Source organism: Loxodonta africana, chromosome 12, assembly GCF_030014295.1.
Source record: "Loxodonta africana isolate mLoxAfr1 chromosome 12, mLoxAfr1.hap2, whole genome shotgun sequence".
Lineage (NCBI taxonomy): Eukaryota > Metazoa > Chordata > Mammalia > Proboscidea > Elephantidae > Loxodonta > Loxodonta africana.
Genome location: NC_087353.1, coordinates 86,037,865 through 86,058,178, shown reverse-complemented (window position 1 = coordinate 86,058,178; position 20,314 = coordinate 86,037,865). Strand labels below are relative to the sequence as shown.

Sequence of the window (20,314 nt, the reverse complement as noted above, 5' to 3'; positions counted from 1 at the left end):
ACCTTCTCTGGCCCTTCTTAGCTTGGGGCAGGGTTCTAAGAAACAGGATTTTGGGGTGCAGGGCCCAAGAGTCCTGGGAGCACTTGGACATGGGGTGGGGGTGGGATTGAGGCATTAAGAGGTGGAATCTGAGGCTTAGAGGCTGAGCTTCGAGGGTGGGGACACACAGAGTTAACAGGAGCAAGTAAGAAGGCCTGGGCTGTCAACAAAGCAGGTATTACCTGCCCTTCTCTCCAACCTAGATCCCTTCCCCTGTTGGTCCACCTCCTGCTAGGCCCACATTCCCAGGAAGAAGCCCTGGGTTCCTGCCTGTCCCCTCCCGGCTCTTTGCCCTGCAGTCCCCCTCCCCACCCACAGAGAGGCCAGAGGCTAGGAACACAGCACCAGTCTGAGGATTTAATTAACCAGGAAGTGGGGTATTTGGGAGGGGCACCCCTGTAAAAATGTACAAAAGGTCTGGGGGGCTATGTGGAAGGGGAGATAAATATGTACATGGAACCCCCCTTCCTTTAGCCCCTCTTCCCTCAGGCCTGAGAGGGCATGAAAACTTGGGTGGTAGGTGAAGAGGAGGGGGGCACTTTGGCCTCTGGCTTAGCGAGCCCTTGGGGAGGCAGACCAAGGGTCTACGGCCCTCAGAGGGGGTGACGATGCACCTCAGATCATGAGCTACGACCTCTGAAATGATCCCCACTCTCCACACACACACACACATACACACACACACACACACACACCCCCACAGAGGTTTGTGACCTCTGCCCTCCCAGTGACCCCAAGGTCCATCTGATGTTTGATCTTGTGGTGGTTGGGGCTTCTGCTCCCAGGTCCCATGACCTCAAAGATGGCTGGTAAGGTCACGGCCTTTGCCCTCCAGCCCTGGGTTGAAACCTCAGCCTTAGGATCTTGTCAAAAAGGAAGGGGGGATGGAGCTTTGTCCCCCACCCCACCCCTTCCCTCACCTGTCAGCCCGGGCAGGGCCAGGGGCCCTAGGTGGGGAGCTGGGTCGGGGAGCGGGCACAAGTGGAGGTGGTGCTCCCAAAAGGGCTCCTGGTGGGGTCTTGCTGAGAAGATGAGGGGTTCCTGGGGCCGCAGCAGGTGGCGGTGGAGGAGCCAAGCGGCTGTATAGCAGGGGATGGGCAGGCTCTAAACCATAGAGGCGGGCAGCAGCCACAGCCCCTGGTCCGGTCAGCTCCTCACCTGCCTCATAGAAGCGAGGTGGCCTAGCAAGGCGTGGGGGCCCTGCCAACCAGGTTGGCTCCAGAAAGCCAGCACAGCGCTCTGGTGGACTAGGGCCCAGAAAGGGAGGTGGCCGCGGCCTCTCAAACAGCAGGTGAAGGCCCTGAGGCCCGGTGGTAGCTGCGGCAGCGGCAGCAGCAGCGGCGGCAGCAGCAGCGGCAGCAGCAGCGGCAGCAGTAGCAGCCTCCTCCTTCCGCTCTTCCTTTACCCGCACTGATTCTTTGGCCGGCCTGGCCCCTTCCTCACCAGGCCGGGCCTTGGGAGTAGCAGGAGAAACTCGGAGCTGTGGCCTTGAGAAGGGGAGGTCCCTGGGAGCAGGTATGGGGGAAAGAATGAAGGTTTGCCAAAGGTCAGATAGAGGCTGGAGCATAAGACAGAGAATGCAAGGAGGGGAAAAGCCTACCTGTCTTTCTCCTCCTTGGTGATAGAGGGCTCCCTCCTCTCCACAGGCCGCTCCTTGTCTGAGCCTGGTGTCCGGGCAGCCTCAGGGGGCCGGACCCAGGCAGGAAAGGCCAGAGGACTGCGGTGTAGGCGGCCCCATGGGTCTGGTGGGGAGGCGAAGGCTGGTGGGGCCCCTGGGCTTTCTTTCTGGGCAAAAATGGCGCCGGAGTCTGGGCAAAGGGCAAAGGAGAGAGTGACAGGGGCCAGGAACAGGATGTGCCCCACTCAAACAGCCCCCTGTCTAAGCCTATGATTCCAGTCCCTCAGCCCACCTCTCACCCCACCCAGTACTCACTGAATGTGGGGCTGCCCAGGCCGCCAAAGGCCCCGTTGGAGAGGGCAGCCAAGGAAGCGAAGCTTGTGGGACGCCCAAAGGGATCTGTGGGACAGAAAGAGGTGGTCAGAACATTGGGCAGCTAACTGAGTAGACACCAAGAACTGGCAGGAAAGAGGCAGATCAGCAAGCTGGCTCCGGAGCCCTCAGCTGCTTGGCTTAACAACCATGTGCTGAGCACTTCCTCGGACCAGGCAAGGCATTGAGCTCGGACACGTACCATGTCATTTAATCTCACAATAAGCCCCATGAGATAGACAGGATCATTCCCACTTAAAGATGAGAAAAAGGCTCAGAGAGGTGAAGTGACTTGCCAATGGTCACCTAGCCGGTACCACCAGGATCCCAACCCAGGGCCTCTGACTCCAGATATCAAGCTCTTATCTCATATTGCCCACCCAGACCCATCTTAGTAGATTCTATCTCTACAAGCCACTCACTTGAAGACTTCTGCTGGCTTCCCCCTCAAACCTGACAGACAGGGCCCCTCCCAACTTGACCCTAACTCCATGCACCTGTCTTATAGCCAGTCAGAACTAAACCCACCTCTGGAAACATCCCCATTTCCTCTGCCAGGAAAAACTTTCCCTTTGCCCTCAGGTTCAAATCCTCCTTATTCACTGAAATCCAAGTTAAACCTTGCCAAGAAGCCTCCTGAGAACCCTAGGATCCAGTGACCGTGTTCTCCCCTGGGCCTGCATGGCTTCCCTCCACCCTGCTCTCTCAGGTGGCAACCTATCCCCTATGACTGGCTATTTCAGATACAATATCTGAGTTGACAGCGACTGGAAATCACCCTGCTCTCCCCTCCCCATTTTATAGATAAAAAAATCAAGGCTCAGAAGAGGTAGAGTAACTTGCCCAAGGTCCCAAAGCAAGTGGAACCAGGTCTACCCCTCATTCCAACTGCCTGTCAGGTCTGATTTCCATCCACAACTTGAGAACTCATGGAAGGCAGCGGCAAGGCCTAGGTTGCCCAATATGCCTTGACTCTTACCAATGTGAGTGCTGGGGCTCAGGAAGGGTCCGTGGGCCCCGGGAGCTGCCGTGAAAGGGTTGGCTGCAGCGTGGACGGCACCTGGGGCAGAGAGGTGGGAGATACTGATGAGGCTGAGCGGCCACAAGGTGGACCTTGGGCTATATAGATGGGGAACCTCAGGCCACAAAAGGGCTGGCCAGACTCACCAGTCGCAGTGAAGAGGGAGGCCGGGTGGGACAGCTCCTGCCCAGGGGGCAGGGCGCCATAGGGCCCCGGAAGGCAGGACAGGAGGTCGTTCCGTAAGTCAAGCTTGTGGGAGTCGCCCTGCATGGAGACACAGGGAGAGGGGCAGTGAATGATGAGCCAGGTGTGGTCTGGCTCTTGTTCTCCCATCCCTAGTGCCCCTCCAAGGGCGGGCTGGCTAACGCCAAGATGGGGCTTGGGTACCTATTCTCTGCCTCTCTCAGAGCCTTCCCTGACCTCCCTCTAATAAGCCAGAGAACGAAGGCTCTGATCATGTAATTGTTCACGTAGTGACTGGAAACGGAAGGGAATGTTTCTGGCCGAGATTCTGCTGAGCACTGTTGATGGGAGATGCTCAGAGCTCAGGCCTCCCCTGACTCTCAGGCCCACTCTCCCCAGCCCTCTGGTCCCAGTACCTTCATCTTTTCCTGGTGTCTCAGGATCATGTAAGCCACGCGCACGTGCATGGCACACCACTTCCCCGGTTTCTGCCGCCCCAGAAGGATGACCAAAGGGAAACGGAAGGAAAGAATGTTCACTCATCACCCACTCCAGGCCTGGCCCTGGGCCCAGCCTTGCCATACCATCCCCATTCATTGTCCCTATGATCAAGGGATGACTAAGTCTACTTCACAGCCTAGGAAACTGAGGCTCAGAGAGTTAAGCTGTCTTGCCCAAGGTCCCATGGCCAGTTACATCTGAATCCAGGTCTGTGACTGCAAAGCCTTTCACTCTCTGCTATTCCACATCTGGCTGCCTCCACCTTGGGCTTCTCTCCCAAGTGAGACACCCCCCGTTAGCCAAACACTCTAACACCAGCCCCCAGCCTCATGCAGCCTGTGGTCTTTGCCAAACTCACCCTCAAAGGTGGCCGGAAATGGTCGGGGATCTGGGGATGGCAAAGGAGATATTGGAGGAATTCAGATCTGTCTACTAACCTGGGCACTTCATCTCTGTAGCATCCAAACCTCCCCAAGCTCCTACCAAGACCTTGTGTGGCTCCCTGAAACCTTCCCTGTTTGTGTCAAAACTCCTTCCTCCACCTCTCCCTTCTGGGAGTCTTCCCTCCAGCACCATTCTCTAGTCCAGGTTTCTGAACTGTGCCCCAGGGAGGTGCCCTGACAGGAAGGTAGGGTAGGGGAGGAGGGGAGTTACTGGGCAGGCAGGGCAGCAAGCTTCTCAACCAGAGTAGCTATCCTATTAACAGCTTTATATAACGGGGGCCTATTTTAGAAATCAAAAGGCCTTTACTATGGCTAAAAGAGGCTGAAAGATCTCCAGTCTAGTCTACTTTTAGGAAACACGTCCTGTGCTTTTCGCTCTGTTCCCAGAGCCCTGGGGTCTAAGGCCGCCACGTGTGCTAGGTGGAAAGCTCCGGCTCCCCATGCTACCTACCTCTCCTGTTTTATGGACAGGACTTTCTGGTATGATGTCATTTGAAAACAGAGATCTGTGACTTCAAAAACTTAAAAGCCCCTACTACCACTGCCTTATTTCTGGGACAACCTGATGAAATTCCTATTCTTCACGTCTGGGAAATTCTACTGCTCACAGAAATCTACCTTCTCATCAGACACCAGGGGTACCCCTGATCACATATTAAAGAACAAGATCAGAAATTTACTCTCAAGACATCCCTGCTTCCCCTCAACATGCCTTCCAGCTCCCCCAGGACCTGCCCTGGCCCCCCTCACCTGTGTCCCCTTCTGAGGGAGCCCGCTCGGCACTGGCCCCAGTCTTGGTGGCAGCTCGGGGTTCGTGTTCTGGGAAAGGGGAGTGGAGGGATCGTCAGGAAAGCTGGCCCCAAGCATAAAAGGGGTCTAGAACCAAGCTGGAACATAGGGTAGAGGAGGGAGCATGGCTTTGGAGAAACCTGAGTCCAGAGAGGAGGGCAGGAAGGATGGACATGGTTTTCGGGAATGGGAAGAAGGTATGTGGGTCTAGGGGTGTCTGGGTTTGTAGGGGGTGGCAGGTGGTGGTGGTGGTGTCTAGATTGGGAGCTCACCTTGGGCTGGAAGGCCCCCTGCAGGGAGCCAAAGGAGACAGCCGGCGGGAGGCCCGGAGGCAGGCCGGGCACTGCGGGAGGGAAGGCCGTGTACGGCTGTGGAGAGAAGGGGACTAGTCCAAGCTGGGGGTGGAGGTGCAGCCCATCAGTCTGCCCATCAGTCCTCTGGCCTCCACCCTAAAGCCCCCCAGGAAGCTCTCCCAGGCTCAAGGCTTTGCTTTTGAAACTGAAGTCTAGACCCCAATAATTAGGGCTACACATGTTTATGCATTCATGCCCACGCACCACACAAACACACACACTCACATTATGCCGGAAAAGGCCTTCCATCTTTCCTGGATATTTCTCAAACTAGGGAAGAGAAGGGAAGAATAAGCTGCCAGCCAGGGACCCAGGGCCTCCCCTGGAAGCCATACCCTCCCCCCAGGCCTCTGAGCCTCATCACTGGCCCAATGAGGAGCTCACCATGTGGGGACCGTGGGGTGGCAGCAGGCCTGGGGGATAAGGGGTGAAGTGCTGGTGGGTGTGCTGGTGGGTGTGCTGGTGCTGGTGGTTGTGCTGGTGGAACTGGAAGGCCAGGGGCCGAGTTGAGCCCCCTGCCCCCACCACCTCAGGGCCACCCTGCGCATTCAGGTAGCGAGAGTTCAGGTCCTGGCCGATCAGGTCCTGCTCTGTGGGAGGGGAGGGGAGAAGGCTTTAATGACTGTCACCACCATGTCAGCCTCCTTAGGCCCAGGTGACTGGCCTTCCCGCTGGCCTTGTGCCACTCCCTCCTCGAGCCCTCCTGTCTGCTAAGGTCCAGCTGCCTCAAAGCCAATTGGGCCCAAGCCATGGCCCCCCACCCCCCGGCCAGGACCCCAAACTCACCAGAGAGGGCGTTAGCCGCTGAGGCCCCAGGGTGCCCTGGCACCTGCAGCAGGGGTGGGGGTGGAGGCAGGGGGGGGCCAGGGGAGAACAAGGAGGGGTGGTGGGGTGGTGGTGGGGGCCGTAGTCCAGGTGCGGGGAAGCTGTGGCTGGATAAAGGTAGGGGCAGTGAGGGCGTCGGGGGCCGGTGGGTGAGCTGCGCGGACGAGGAGGAGGCAGATGAGGAGGAAGAGGACGAAGAGGATGATGAGGGGGGAGGCTGAGCCACGGGAGGGGCCGGGGCCTTGGGGGGCGGCCGTGAAGAGCTGGGGAGAGAAGTGGGGAAATGAGTGAGGGATTGGGAGGTGCCAGCTCTGACGGGAAGGGGTCAGAAGCCTGGGCAATATCCTGACCCTGGTTCTCCGGCACAGGAGGTGGCAGAACCCGACCCTCAGAACTCCCCCTCCCACACCCAGGGAACGCATCTTCAGACTGAGGTGCTTCCTGCACCCCACAACCCCCTCTCCTTTTCTAGATTTCCTTCCACAAAGCTGCCTCTGATGTCTCCAGTCACGTGACTTTCCTTTTTCTGACTCAACCACAGCACAAAACATGTCATTCATTTGACACTTCATCACAATAGGCCACCTGGGTCCCCACCCTAAGAAAGTGGAAGCAGCAGCATGCTATCCTGGCCTGGGAGTCAGGAGACCTGAATTCTAGGCCCATCTTGCCATTAACACCCTGGGTCACCTTGAGCAAGTCACTGACCCGCTCTGAGCCTTAGTTTTCCCAATAGGAATAAAGAGAATGGAAATGACAATGTCAATAGCAATAGCATCAGTGATACCAGTAATCCTTACCCTTCAGTGAGCATTTACTGTAAGTCAAGTGGCACCACCTGCTTTATTTACTAACCCAAGTCTCGAACATTTCACACCACCTTCCCACTGCTGCCACATCTGAGTAGACACCTGTACCATTTACTTTTTTCTTTAAATAATTTTTTAAAAATCTTTTTCATTTAGTCTCACCCTAAAAAATTACATAAGTGAAGTCAAGGAGTTGAAATATTCATCACATTTTTGTAATCCACATAAAAGCTAACACATAAATACTAAAAAAAGTTTTCCTCGTGTAAGACCTGAGATCCTCTCACATACCACTGCTGATGAGTTTACACACTTTGGGAAACACTACATTAACTCACAGTTAATCCTCACAAACAACTTTAAGACAAAAATACCATTATTACTCCATTTTATACCAAAAGGAAATTGAGGCTCAGAGGAAGTAAGTGACTTAGCAAAAACCACACAGCCAATAAATGGCAGAGCAAGAATTTGAATCCAGATCTGAATGACACCAAAGCCGGTACTCTTAAACATTACGGCAGCGTTTCCCAAAGTATGTTCTGAAAAACACTATTTCTAGCAGATGTGCCTTGAAAAAACGGTTCCACCAGCAAATAAAATTGGGAAACGCACAAACTGGATTCCCCTGCGAGTGGTAAGTCCTGCTGTCGTCTCTTTAAATGTGTTTCACCCAGAGTCTTTTCAACTTTTTATTCTCAAAATCTTTTTTCAAGTCACATCCCACAGGTACCATCCCATGTCCCAGCCACAGAATGCAGGGGCTGATGCCAAAGTGACCAGGCCCTCCAGGCCAGACCAAATCCCTGGACCACTCACCTGCCAGTGCTGAGGTCCAGGCTGCTGCCATAGGGAGAAGTGCGGAGGCCGAAGGGCGAGACCCGAAGCTGCAGCTGGGGCTGGGGTGGGGGTGGCAGACTGGGGGTGGCTGGCAGGGGTGCAGGGGGTGAGGCAGAAGGCCGAGGGACTGGTGGAGGCGGTGGTTCCTTCGGGGGGAAAGGCACTAGCAGCGGGTCGGGCCCCGGGGGCTGTTCCTGGCTCCGCTCCAAGCCCGACACTTTAGGGACCACAGAAAGTTTTGCTTCACAGTTCCCATTGAAGGCGCCATGGGGGCCCGAGGCTATGAGGGCAGGAGAACAGACATGCTCAGTTGAGGCCCATGCTCACACAATTTCCCTCCCTGTCTCCAGCCCTGGCCCTTGGGACCAACCTTTGCTGGTTGAGACAGTAAAGGAAGGTTCGAGGTCATCATCGGAGACCTGGAGAAGAAGGGTAGGAATAGGGTCAGATTCTCGGCAGGCCAGGTCACCGCCTAGGGGGGCCAACAGCCTCTGGAGCCCGTTAAGAACTGGTGGCGGTGGCAAGTCTGTTGCATCAGTTTAGCTAAAGTCCATCAAAATCTGTGGGCTCCAGAGAGCCTATGCTGGGGTAAAGAAGTGGAACAGCCCAGCCCGTGAATCTGGCAGTCCAGGAGGACTGAACTGAGGCAGCCCTGGCGGAGTACAGAAGCAGGCAAATCAAAGCAAAAATGTCAGATATCGCTAACTACTGGTCTTTAAATCCATTTGGTCCGCAAATGTTAACAAAAACGTTAAAGCTAACAGACAATACTTAAAAACTGGGATACTCCTTGTAAAAACCCAGGTTGAAGCTTATCTTGAGAAAGAACCCTATTCTGGCATGGCAACAATTAGCTAGAGCTGGATAGGAGCCACCCCCTTCAGATGGTTCACCACAGTTCCTTTCCTAGCTTGCTTTCAAAACCTAAGACAAGACACACATCAAGGAATGCAAATTTACTTACAAGGACCAGGTGGGTAGAAGAACAACTGCTAAGACGCAATATCTCAAAACAAGCAAACCGACCCTAATAATAAACTGAAATACACCTCTTACGTGATACGTTCTTACACTGACTACAGTGACTTAAGTGTTCTCATACCACGGCCTCTGCTCAGTCTCAAATTTACGGTTCTCTCAAAGACAACAGACTAATGGCTAGCAGGAAGGACCAGTTCAGCTGCACAGCCACTCTGAACTTCTGTGGAGAAATGTTGGGAGCTGCAAGAGCTTTGGATAGGACGGTACACCAAGACATGGGCCTTCAACTCCTTGGTTAACTAGTTCTAGCCACCAGAGAAGAGAAGTCACTTATCCTCCCAATCCCTGTCCCTTCCTTCCAAGAACCTAACCCTGGCTCAACTAAACCATATTTCCCACTCAAGAGAGGATCTGTGTGCTGCACTTAGGGGCCTTGAAACTGTAGTCCATTTTACACACTGTGACACTACACACCCAACAAGTTCTAGCCCCACTCACCCTCTCGTCCAGATCGCTTTCCGCATCACACTGGGAAAAAGGAAAGACAGAGGTGTCACAAAAGGAAACAGGATTGCGCCCATGGTGGAGAGGGGACTTTCAGAGAGGGAGTGAGAGGGGAGGGGCCAGTCCAGGCAGATAGCACTTACTATGTATCCAGCTTCCAGAGAGTGACGGGAGGAGGCCTGAGAAAGACCAGAGTCCAGAGGTGAGGGAGGCTGACAGGCAAGGCCTTTGGATAAAGTCCAAACTCCCAGCAAGGCACTCAAGGCCCCCCCACAATCCACTCTAAAACTGCTTTTTCTAGCTTTTTCTGCTTATTGCCCACCCCCATATTCGAGAGACTCTTGCTGTTTTCCAGGTATACCAAGTTCTCACATCTCTGTGTTTTTATCCAAAACAACCTTGCCCTATTTATCCTCTCAGAAAACTTACTATTCCTCAAGGCCTGACTGAGACATCCTAGGGGGCTTTCCCTAACCACAACTCCCCGCCCCCCCCATCTCCCATGCAGTGAAGTGGCTTCCTCATGTGGGTTTCTGTAGCATTTCTCCCAGACCTCTGCCCCTGTAGCTTCTCAAGTTCCACTCTAGGTGTCTGCTGACTGTTTCTTTCCTGCTAGATTGTCACCACCTCGAGGGGAAGGGAGGGACCACATCTAATTCACTTAACATCTCCAATGATTCAACTATCCTAAGTCCCTTTGACGCATCTCTGAATTATTAACACGTTTAGGGTTTTTTAGGGTAGGCTTTAGTGGCCACCAAAACCAAGTGAGTCTAAGTGTAGACAAGGGTTTGCTAGATCTGTAGGAGTGGTGGGGCCTCAAATTTGCTCTCCCTTCCTCTTTACTCTCACACACTGGCGTCACTGTTTACAAAGGGCAGTGGCGCTAGCAGTGAAAACAAGATCTATGCAAAAGATATTTTACCTAATGAATCTTAAAAAATGGGAATCTGAGACAAGCTCACCTCTTTCCTTCTCCGCTTATTGGGCCATTTTCGGGCCCGATCCCCAGGGGGCCGGCCAGGCTCCCGATCAGAGCTGTCCCCTGGCTCCCCAGTGGCCCCACTGGAGCCCCCCCTCTTCCGCTTCCCAGAATGCTTCAGCCGGTGTTCCAGTCGCTCTGGGGGCTGAAGAGATGCATCCTTCTGTGGGGGAGGAGATGGGACTGAGGTGGGTGGAGGAAAGAAATCTCCCGACCTCTCTGGGGGTGACCAAGCTACCAAAGTGACTCTCAACCCAGGCAGCCTGGTCGGTCTCTGGAGACTAACTCTACCTCCTCCCACCCCAGGGTGGGGCAGAAAGCTGGCCAGAGGAGCCGGTTGCTCTGGTTTGGGGTGCCAGCATTCCCCCCTCAACTCCACCCATTCTAGACACTATCACCTTCTTCCTGCCCCTCTGAAACCCCCACTCCCACCAGGGCCCACCTGCAAGGCCTCAAGGCTGGCGAAGCTAGCGATAGCGAAGCCATCGATCAAGTCCTCCTCCTCCTCTTCTTCCTCCTCCTCAGGCTCCTCCTCAGCCTCCCCGTCGTCTGGGCCCCCCTCCTCCTCCTCTTCCTCCCCGCGGCTACCCGAGCCGGCAGGCCGCTTCCGAGCTCGGGGTCGCGGGGGCCGAGGCCTGGGACGGGGCCGCCGCCGTCTCGGGCCCCCGGGCCGCTCTCCAGACGAAGCTGACGACCAGGGCCGGGCAGGCGGCGGCGGCGACGACGAGGACGAAGAACCGCGCGGGGCGGCCAACAGGGCCCGGGGTGCGTCGCCGCCGGGACCTCGGCGGCGTCGTTGCTCTCGGTCTCGGTCTCGGCGCGAGCAGCGCCGCCGCCGCCGCTCCCCCTCAGTGGCCCAGCCCGGGCCCGGAGCCGCGGCCGCTGCCGTCTCCATGACGACCGCCCTCAGCGCCGCATCCGGAGGCGGCGGGGCCCGGAGCGGCCTGTCCGTAGGCCCGGGGTCGCAGGCGCGGCGCTGACGGCTGCACAGGGACGTGAGGGCCACGGCTTCCCCCTTTAAAGCCGGATCCACTGGCCCCAAGCTTGCCCCAAGGCCAAGGCCCGGAGAGCCGGCGCCGCCCCCGGGCCGACTAGCCCGAGGGGCCCCCCCTGTGGGGCCGGCGGGGCCGCGGCGGCGAAAACGGGGCGGTCGTCCCTTTAAGGCGAGGCCTCAAGTAGTCCAGCCCCCGGCCCCTTTAAGACGACCCGACGGTGTCTGGCCGGCCTAGTGCGGTGGCCGCCCCCTGCCAGGGGTCGAGGCAAGTCTCCCCGAGGAAGAGGAAGGGCCACCCCTTTAAAAGGGGCCGAAAGCTCGCCCCGAAACGCACACCTCCCCTTTAAAAGTGTCTCAAGTCCTCCGGCTCAAACACGCCACCCCTTTAAGGAGTCCAGGGTCCGCCTAACAGCAGGCCGCCCCTTTAAGGATCCGGGAGTTAGTTCCCAGTCGTCCACAAGCGACTACTTCCCCTTTAACCTGAGTTTAAAGGACTTTTTGCGTTGGGGGGGGGAAAGGAGGCTAGAAACCCCAGTCGCCCCAATTCTCCCAACAACACAGTTCTTAATTTGTCAGCTTCTGTTCAGCAGCTTCCCCTTTAAGGCTGGCGTTGGTGTCTGCCGAGTTCAGCGGCCACCCCTTTAAGGAGATTTAAAGGGGCCTCCTCCGGGCCCAGCTCCTCCAGCCTCCGCCTTTGGTCGCCATGAAAGGCGCGAGGGGGGGCGGGGCCCCGGGGCCAGCCCTCCAAAGCCCCGGATGTGAGGCAACGGTGACGGGTAAAGCTTCGCCGTCTGCCGACATAAAAGTCTTTTCCTTTCTTCCGTCTGTCTGACTTGTGTGTTAAGGGATCCGGGACGGCAGTTAGGCAGCAGGGGAGCTCCAGCGCACCATCCTGTTGTCTCCTTTGGAGTCTTGGGCCTCTTCTCCACCAGGACTTCCCTGACCCTCCTCCCTTTTCCTCCTCAGCCTACGCCTCCTTCCTCTCTCTGCCTCCTCCCACCCTGACCCTCCCCTTTCTGCCTCCCTCCCACACGCTTAGTCGTTGATAGGTTGATAGGTTAGACGTCAAAGCGAAGGGCTGGGTTAAGATCGGGGAAGTGGGAAATATGTAACTACCCTCAAATCCCTGATTGGGTATACATCAGATTAGCTCCGCCCTTCTACAAATTTTGTGACTCAACTGGTTAGAAGTAGGTGCTTGGGGAGGTCCCCTAGAAGACCCGCCTCTTCCTACTCTTCGCTGATTGGCCGGCCTTCTGACGGCGTCGAGGTGGGAGGAGTTAGGACACAGTGTGCGAGTCTTAAGTAGCGGTTGGCCGCTTGGCGGCGCACGGTCGCGGAAGGTCCGGTTCGACAATTGGTGAAGTAGTCTCTTCCTCTCTGCCGCTTGGTTTAGCCCACTGGCCTCCTGGCGTCTCGCGCAAGCGTGTGGTGTGTTGGCAGCTAAACGGGATCGCTCCGCGGCGCAGTTGGGCTCGAGTGCGCTGGATGCTTTGCGAGAGTTGGAAGCGCTGGAAAAAAGCCGCGGTCCGTTATTGCTTAGCTCAACCGGAGGCTGTCTGGCTTGCGGTCTCACGGTCTAACAATTAAAAACCAACACTTCGCAACTGTGTGCCAGGCACTTTTTCATGTATTAACTCATTTTGTAATAATTCTGTTAAGTAGGTACTGCTCTTAGCCCTGTTTTACAGAGGAGGTAACTGACGCCCAAACAGGTTGTTCCCTATCAAGGGTTTGGACCCAAGGAGCCAGCTCCAAAGTCTGTGCTCTTAGCCACTACTCCATTTTGCCTCTAAGTTATGAAAGATGCAAAGACCTGGCCTCATTGGCTATGTTACCGTTTTAATATGAACAACCCATTGACTCTTACGTGGCCCTCTCATCTATAAAATGATTTGTTTCCTTGCAGGGCTATGTGTAGGTCGAGTATCTGATAGGCTGTGGTAGGTGCTTAAATGGCTAATTACTCTTAGCTCTTGAATCCAGCAGCAAGGGGTCCTGGTGTGCCTGTCAGGAGGCATCAGTACTATTTGATAAAGGCCTTGGTCTTCTCTGGGCCTTTCAGTCTCCTTGGTGTAAGAGAATTGGCGGAACCTGGCCCTGCCCAGGGTCTGTAAGGGCCAGTATCATCAGGAGCAGATTCAGAAGTGCCTTTCCACTCGGCTACCACTCGATCACTGCCGTGACAGGGAACACAACAGAGAATCCCTGATGGAGCAGAACAGTGGGATGCAGCTCTCAAATTCTCATAAGAAGACCAGGCTTAATGTCTGAGACTAGGGGGGACCCTGGAGGTCATTGTCCCAGACACTTTGTTAGCCCAAGATTGGAACCAGTCCCGAAGCCAACTCTCCAGACGGGGACTGGACTGGACTATAAGATAATGATACTGGTAAGGAGAGAGCTTCTTGGCTCAAGTAGACACATGAGACTGTGGGCAACTCCTGTCTGGAGGCGAGATGACAAGGAAGAGGGGGACAGGAGCTGGTTGAATGGACATGGGGAATGCAGGGTGGAGAGGAGGAATGTGCTGTCTCATTAAGAGGAGAGCAGCTAGGAGTACATAGCAAGGTGTGTGTAAGTTTTTGTATGAGAAACTGACTTGATTTGTAAACTTTCGCTTAAAGCACAATAAATAAAAGAAGGGCCCCTCGATACAGGAGAATTTTCACATGGAGACACTCTCCAGTGACCATTTCCCCAGCCCCTCTCTGTGCCCAGCTCCCATTACTGTTGGCTGGCACTGCCCCCATTTCCCAGTTCTTTGGGCCCAAAGTGAAAACATCAGCCAATGCTCCCAATCACTCTCAGACTCAGCCAGAGACATACAAAAAGCAGAAACATATCGAAAACTTTACTAGAAATATAGAGAAAAAATTATTATTGCCTTATGAGGCTTTCCCCCCCTCCAGGACGGATAGATGGACAAACAGGTGGAGCTCCTAGGTCCAATGGGGCTGCTCCCCATCCATTTCCTCCTCCTCCTTCTCCTCCAAAAGCAAGGCATCCAGCTCCTCCAGCCGCTGCTGCAGTAGGGGTCCCACGTCTGGGTTTGGGGTCAGGTTGGGAGGAAGGGTCCTGCCAGCTGCAGCACGGACCCCTCGGTAGGGCCGCCGGGAGCGAGGAAGGCTGCTGTCCCGAAACTCTACAGCCCGCCGGAGCTTCCTTGAGCTGGTGAAGATCAGAGTTCCATTGCGTTCCCGGGGTTCCTCAAAGATGGTCTCAAAGGTCCTGGGCCAGGCAGGGAGGGGTGCTGGTCACCAGCATGCCCTCTGGTTCCAGCCTTCCCTCTACCTCCCTTAAGCCCTCATAGTTTCTCACCTCCTGGTTGTGGGCGATTGGTAATTCTTATTGGTGTAAATTTCTTCCAAACTGAACTCCTTCTTGTTCAACCTGGGGGAAAACAGCAGAGGCCACTAAGAAAACGGGGGCTAGAAGGTATACAGCTATCATAGCTTCTCAGAAGGAATGAGTAAGGCCTTGTATATATTTCAGTTTCTCAGACAATTCAGGGGCCAGAAGCGCTACCTCAGACGGACAGGTAGTTCCAGGCTCAAACCGTATCTTTCCAAATCGAATACTCCAGACTGGACTATGATCCCTGACAAAGTCACCCTGCAGGGATCTGAGCCCACATATTTGGTCAAGACATCGACATGGGCTGTGAGCCTCTCACCTGACTGGTCGAGGCAGCCCCATTGGTGTAAGGTTGAGTTGAGGCCGGGCCGGTGTCCTGCGTATTCTAAATCGAGAAACCTTTCCCATGGTCTGCAGAAATAGGGCCGAGGGTGAGAGTGTGGCGTGGGCTCTGGCCCCTACCTCGTACCTCTCCCTCACCTGTACTCCCACCTTGGTCTCAGGGCCTGAAAGAACCTGGTCCTCTGGGGCCCTTGGCTCCTTCCTCTGGGGTGAGCCCAACCTGCACAGAAGGTCAAGGCTCAGGGACAACCAACATTCTCAGCAATAACCCTATCTCCCAACCACTGAGTACTTGGGAAAGACCATGGCCAGGGCTTGAAGGAGGGTTTACTGAGAGCACTACCTGGGGTCTGCAGGCTCGGAGAAGGAGGAAGTGGATGCAGTGGACGAGCAAGATGTGGTGAGGGGTGGGGAGGCTCCCACACCTCCGAGAGGAAACACCTCTTTCCGGAGACAGGGCCGAGGAGGTGGCGGGGCTTGGGCCATCTCTCCACCACCCACAGTGTGCCGCCGGGGTCGAGGCCGGTTTGAATGGGATGGGACGGGGAGCCAGGTGCAGGCACCTGGGCCAGGGGGCCCTAGATTGGGGCAGGAGTGGCTTCGGCCCAGAGAGGGCTTAGGGAGCAATGCTGGGGGACTGTGGTCCTGGGCCCGCCACTGGCGGATAGGGGGCCTGGGACTAATAGACGTGGCACCCTCAGGTGCCCCAGACTGCTCCGCCTCTGAAATGGCAATCTTCAACTCTAGCTTCATTGGAGGTGCCGGGGGTGGGGGCCGCGGGGCTTTGTTGGGTGTGAGGAAGATGTCAGCGAAACTCTCCAACTTGGAGCGGACGGAACGGAAGAGGGGGGCCAGGCCCCAAGGACTGAGGTGGGGACGTAAAAGGCTGGACGCTGGTGGGGTTGATGGGGACTCCAAGTCAGGATCTGGGGCTGAGGAAAGGACAGAGTCACAGGTCGGCATTCCTCAGTACCCATGTCTAAGCCCCACCTCAGTAGCCTCTGCACCTCCCCGAGACACTAAGGTTTGCCCACCCCTAAAAACTAAGCCCTGCGTTTAGGAGTTGAACCTAAGGTCCCTGAAATCTAAATCCCATCTTCATATACCAATCTCTGCCCTTGGTGGTGGTGTTAGCTGCCATGGAGTCACTCCTGACTTGTGGCAACGCCATACGTGATAGATCAAAATGCTGCCCAGCCCTGCACCATCCCCATGACTGGTAATGAACTGGACTATAGTGATCCATAGGGTTTTCGCTGGCTAATTTTCAGATGTACATCACCAGGCCTTTCTTTCTAGTCCACCTTAGTCTGGAAGCTCTGCTGAAACCTGTTCAGCATCACAGCAACTGACAGACAGGTGGTGGCCGCGTGTGAGGTGCGCTAGCTGGGAGGGAACTGGGTCTCCTGTGCAGAAAACAAGAATTCTACCACTGAACCATCACTCCCCTTAAAAACCAAAAAAACCCAAACCTGTTGCTGTTGAGCTGATTCTGACTCACAGTGACCCTATAGACCCTATAAGACAGAGTCGAACTGCCCCATACGGTTTCCAAGGAGCAGCAGGTGGATCTGAACTGCCGACCTTTTGGTTAACAGACAAACGCTTAACTACTGAACCACCAGGGCTCCACCAATGCCCTTGGGGTACCTAAAATCACCTTAAAATACTAGCCCTCACTCTTAGGGGTCTAAACCCCACCCTCAAACACCAAATTCTGCCCTCGGGAGGTCTAAAACCCGATTTCACACACCAAGCTCTCCCTTGAAAGGGAGGTAAGCCCCCACCCCTACTTCTGCACCTGACACTTCCAAGCTCTAATAGGATTTCCCAGAGTGTCAAGTCTCATTTCTCTGCCTAAGTCCTTACCTGGTGGTGGGCTCTCTGAATGGCCTGTAGGCAGGGCAGATGGCTGGAATGGGGCTTCCAGGTCCTTGGGCAGAGACACTGGCTGGTGAACCATTGTCATGGCCTCGGCTCTGGAGTGAAGAGGCAAGGTAAAGGTTGGGGGAGCTTCCAGGCCCTGATCCCACCTGAGCCAGAACCTCCCCTGTCCCTCAAGGCTTTTGAAAGTGCTACAAGGAAAGATTAGATAAGTAAACCCTGATGCTCCTAGCTCTGGCTGTTGCCTGGACACCTTGATGATCCCTTTCCTAGCCCTCTTACCTTCGTGCTGGGATGGTGAAGTTGGAGGTCTCATCGACAAAACCCTGGATATAAACAGGCGATGTTTGTGGGGAGGCAGGAAAGCTCACTTTGACACCCTCCCTCTTTGGCCTCTTTAGCTCCCCATGCCCCAATTCTCTGTCTCCAGATGCCTGCTTGGGTTGACAGCAAAGACTATGTCACATAAGCCTTTGTTCCGGCACTGTCTCCCACCTAAAATGCTGTCTTTCTTGCCCTGAGTAAAATCCACCCCAGACTCAAGCCTCCTGTCTGTCTCCTCTCCTCCTGGAATGCCTGCCCCTAGCTGAACCCAACATCCTTACCCGATGTTCGGGTACCTTAGCTGGGGATCTGGGGCCAGCAATGTCTTCCAGCATCACCACCAGGGTGGGCTGGGGGACTCGGTCCACCTTTTGTGAAGAGGACTCCTCTGGAACAGGGCTCATCCTTGATCGCCGCCTCTGGGTTGAAGGGGGCCAGTGGACACGGCTCAAGGGCTCTCGGCACAAGCGCAGAGGGTTGGGAGACCTAAAGAGGGAACAGGAAGATCAGAGGGGCTCTGATGTGTCCCCAGCTTACCTTCTATCTTGCCATGCTCACCTGGCCTGTGGGCACCACACAGACTGTTGGGATGGTGAGGCAGGTGGCTGGCTGTGGATGGAATCCCAATGGTTGGTGTGGTGCCGAGGGGTGGAAGCATCCTCTTGGGGCACCAGAGGGGCCTACAAGAAGAAAAGGTGTCAAGACAAGAGCAGGGTGATGGAATAAGGTTGCTCTGGGCAGGGTCCCCCTGTGCCTAACAGTGCCCTCAGCCACAAAAGTGACAGGGATTGTGGCTAGAATTCACTCAGTATCTCCAAAGAAGTGACTTAGACTGAGTTAACCCGTTGCCATCCACTTCATAGCAACCCTATAGGACAGAGTAGAACTGCCTTTAGGGTTTCCAAGGAGCAGCTGGTGGATTTGAACTCCTGACCTTTTGGTTAGCAACTGAGGGGTCTTAACCACTGCACCACCAGGGGTCCTGAACTGAGTTAGGGACCAGACATTAGAGTGTCCTGAGCTGCAGGTGTGTGACCTAGGTAATCTTCTCACCCAGGCTGTTTGGAGAAATGAAAAGTGTCCTTGGGTGGGTCACTGCCATATTTTATGCCCAAATGTTCTGATCTGTGAAGTGAAGCCAATGACCTCAGTCTATTTCCTAGTGGTTGCCTAGAGGTTTAGAGGTTCAGCTGAGAAGCAAGCAGAAAGATTTTTCAGACTCAAGAGTGGTAGGGGTATGGTTCCAGCCCAGCAGGGTTGGCTGTTGGGAATAGGCACTGAAAATCCTGACCAATTCCACGTTGGAGTAAGCAGAAGCCAAGCAGGACTCTAGCATTAGGAGGCTGCCTGGGTGATATGCATGGGGAAGGGGTGTTTGGACCTATGTCACCCTCATGAAGGGTCTGATTTGACTTTGGCACTGAGAGAGTGTGTCTGTGTCGCGGGGTGTCTCTCAGTCCAGGGAGCTCACCATGTGGGCAGCCATGACATCTTCCAGCACCACGGCCAGGACTCGTCGAGAGGCCTTTTCCAGGGGCGAAGGAGCCCCCATGGGCTGCAGCCTCGGCCGTTTTGGGCTCCCGGCTGCCCATAACCCTCGGGTCAGTGGCTGGCGGCACAGACGCGGCCCGCCAGACGGGCTGGAAGGTGAGAGAAGCAGAGAGTGGTTGCCTGAGCCGGTCGCTGACTCTGTGGTTTCCCGGTACCGCCGCCAGGGTCCCCGTCTCCCGGGATCAAGACAGGCGGGCGGGGTGCGCTCTCACCTGGAGTCCCCGGGCAAGTCCATGGGGGAAGCGGCGGCTCCGGGGGGTCCCTGAGGGATCCCAGGCTGCGGCCTGGGGTAAGGGGGAGCGGGGGAGCGGGGAGTAAGGGCCAGCCCCTCCCCCGTGGCTCCGCCCTTCATGGTCTGCCTGCGGTGCCCAGCAGCTCCGGGCCGGAGCCCTAGAGCGTGGAAGGGCGCCCCCCACCGGCCGCCAGGAGCGGGTGTCTCCCCGCTGCCGCCGCAGCGATCACTGGCACCCTGCCTGGCACCTGCCACGAGAACCTGGGTTGCGGCGGCCCCAATTCTCCCTACGGCCCGAGGTTCCCGGGGCCTTTGTCCCCCCAGATTCGGCCCTGAAATACCCCGGGATCTGCTGGGATCCCGGTCCTGGGAGGCTCCGCTTCCGCCGGATCCCTCTGCAGTCCTCCTCCACTCCCAGCAAGTAGTCGAGGCCTCCGAAGCAATATTCCCACACACGACGGTTCCCCCCTCCCTAGATCCCCTAGACTGATCCCTGTGGAAAGAATCCTACACCGCGGTTCCTCCAATCAGACGCCGCGAGAGGATCCTCCTCCCCATGTGAGCTCCGACTCCGCGAAGCTCCACTCAGACAAGGGCAGCCCGAGCTTGAGCATCGCGGATCTCGGTCCGGATCCCGGGAGATCCACTGTCAAGGAGATAGCCCTTCACTCCAATACGGGAGGTCCCGCCCACAGATATCCACCCCGCACCCGGCCTGCCGGGATCCCCGCCCAGCGCCTCCCCCACCCCAGGAACAGATGGTTCAAATGTTTCCTCCCTCCCCGCCTCCCCACCACCCGCTCCTCCCGCCCTGTCTCCAGCCGCTCCGTGCCCTCCCTCGCACGCCGCTCACCGCTGCCTCCCGCGGATCCCGGGTCTTCGACGGCTCCCACCACCGGCTCCTTTAAAACCAACCTTACCTAACCCTGCCCAACCGCCTAGGGCCTTCTTTTCGGAGCCGCAGGGCACCGCCCAATCGCCGGTCCCCGTCTTCCGGGGTGGTGAGAAACGAAGTGAAGCCGCCTCCGAGGCCATCATCCCTAGGGGCAAGAGGCCAAATTCGGGCAGGTTGCCATTATAGTTAAGAGCAGATATTGTAGTCCTCAGTGAACCGAACTGGACGGGATGCCGTCATCTTTTGAAGGGTAGTCAGTGGCCGGAGGCTATTCAAGGTTTCTTGAGACATTCAGGGAACCCTGGTGAAGCTAGAGTGCCGCCACGTTTTTTAAGGGCATCTTCCGGTTCTCTCGCTTTAGGCCAATAAACGTGAACTGAGTGCTAACGATATGTGAACTCTCTCATTTCCTAGAGAGGCCCTATTTGAGGCTGGTTCTAGTAACTTTCTGGGTTCCTCAGCGGCTTTCGTTTTT

At 55.9% G+C, this 20,314-nt stretch overlaps 2 protein-coding genes across 11 annotated transcripts; both read right to left on the bottom strand.

The window, feature by feature from the left end:
- Positions 1-305: 305 nt before the first annotated feature.
- FBRS (fibrosin) lies at positions 306-11,264 on the bottom strand. Of its 2 annotated transcripts, XM_064295853.1 has the most exons (18): positions 10,703-11,264; positions 10,244-10,423; positions 9,422-9,457; positions 9,273-9,302; positions 8,164-8,212; positions 7,773-8,073; positions 6,106-6,407; positions 5,704-5,909; positions 5,545-5,589; positions 5,239-5,334; positions 4,928-4,996; positions 4,093-4,122; positions 3,650-3,721; positions 3,197-3,314; positions 3,009-3,089; positions 1,973-2,056; positions 1,640-1,847; positions 306-1,544 (listed from the first exon to the last, which is right to left on the bottom strand). In XM_064295853.1, exons 1-18 carry the CDS (start codon positions 11,153-11,155, stop codon positions 956-958), a joined length of 2,949 nt encoding a protein of 982 aa, XP_064151923.1. In that variant the 5' UTR covers positions 11,156-11,264; the 3' UTR covers positions 306-955. The 2 variants fall into 2 exon arrangements, with proteins under 2 accessions (XP_064151923.1, XP_064151924.1); XM_064295854.1 differs by lacking the exon at positions 4,093-4,122.
- Positions 11,265-12,054: 790 nt separating this feature from the next.
- On the bottom strand, positions 12,055-20,109 carry PRR14 (proline rich 14). Of its 9 annotated transcripts, none has more exons than XM_010598520.3 (12): positions 19,798-20,109; positions 18,925-18,996; positions 18,633-18,801; positions 17,720-17,841; positions 17,443-17,647; positions 17,120-17,163; positions 16,823-16,932; positions 15,297-15,885; positions 15,104-15,173; positions 14,931-15,022; positions 14,576-14,647; positions 12,055-14,485 (listed from the first exon to the last, which is right to left on the bottom strand). In XM_010598520.3, the coding sequence occupies exons 1-12, from the start codon at positions 19,980-19,982 to the stop codon at positions 14,197-14,199; spliced, it is 2,019 nt and encodes a 672-aa protein (XP_010596822.2). In that variant the 5' UTR covers positions 19,983-20,109; the 3' UTR covers positions 12,055-14,196. The 9 variants fall into 9 exon arrangements, 8 of the variants coding, with proteins under 8 accessions (XP_010596822.2, XP_003418903.2, XP_023414717.1 ...); XM_003418855.4 differs by having other exon boundaries at positions 17,458-17,647; XM_023558949.2 differs by having other exon boundaries at positions 14,931-15,173.
- Positions 20,110-20,314: the final 205 nt, after the last annotated feature.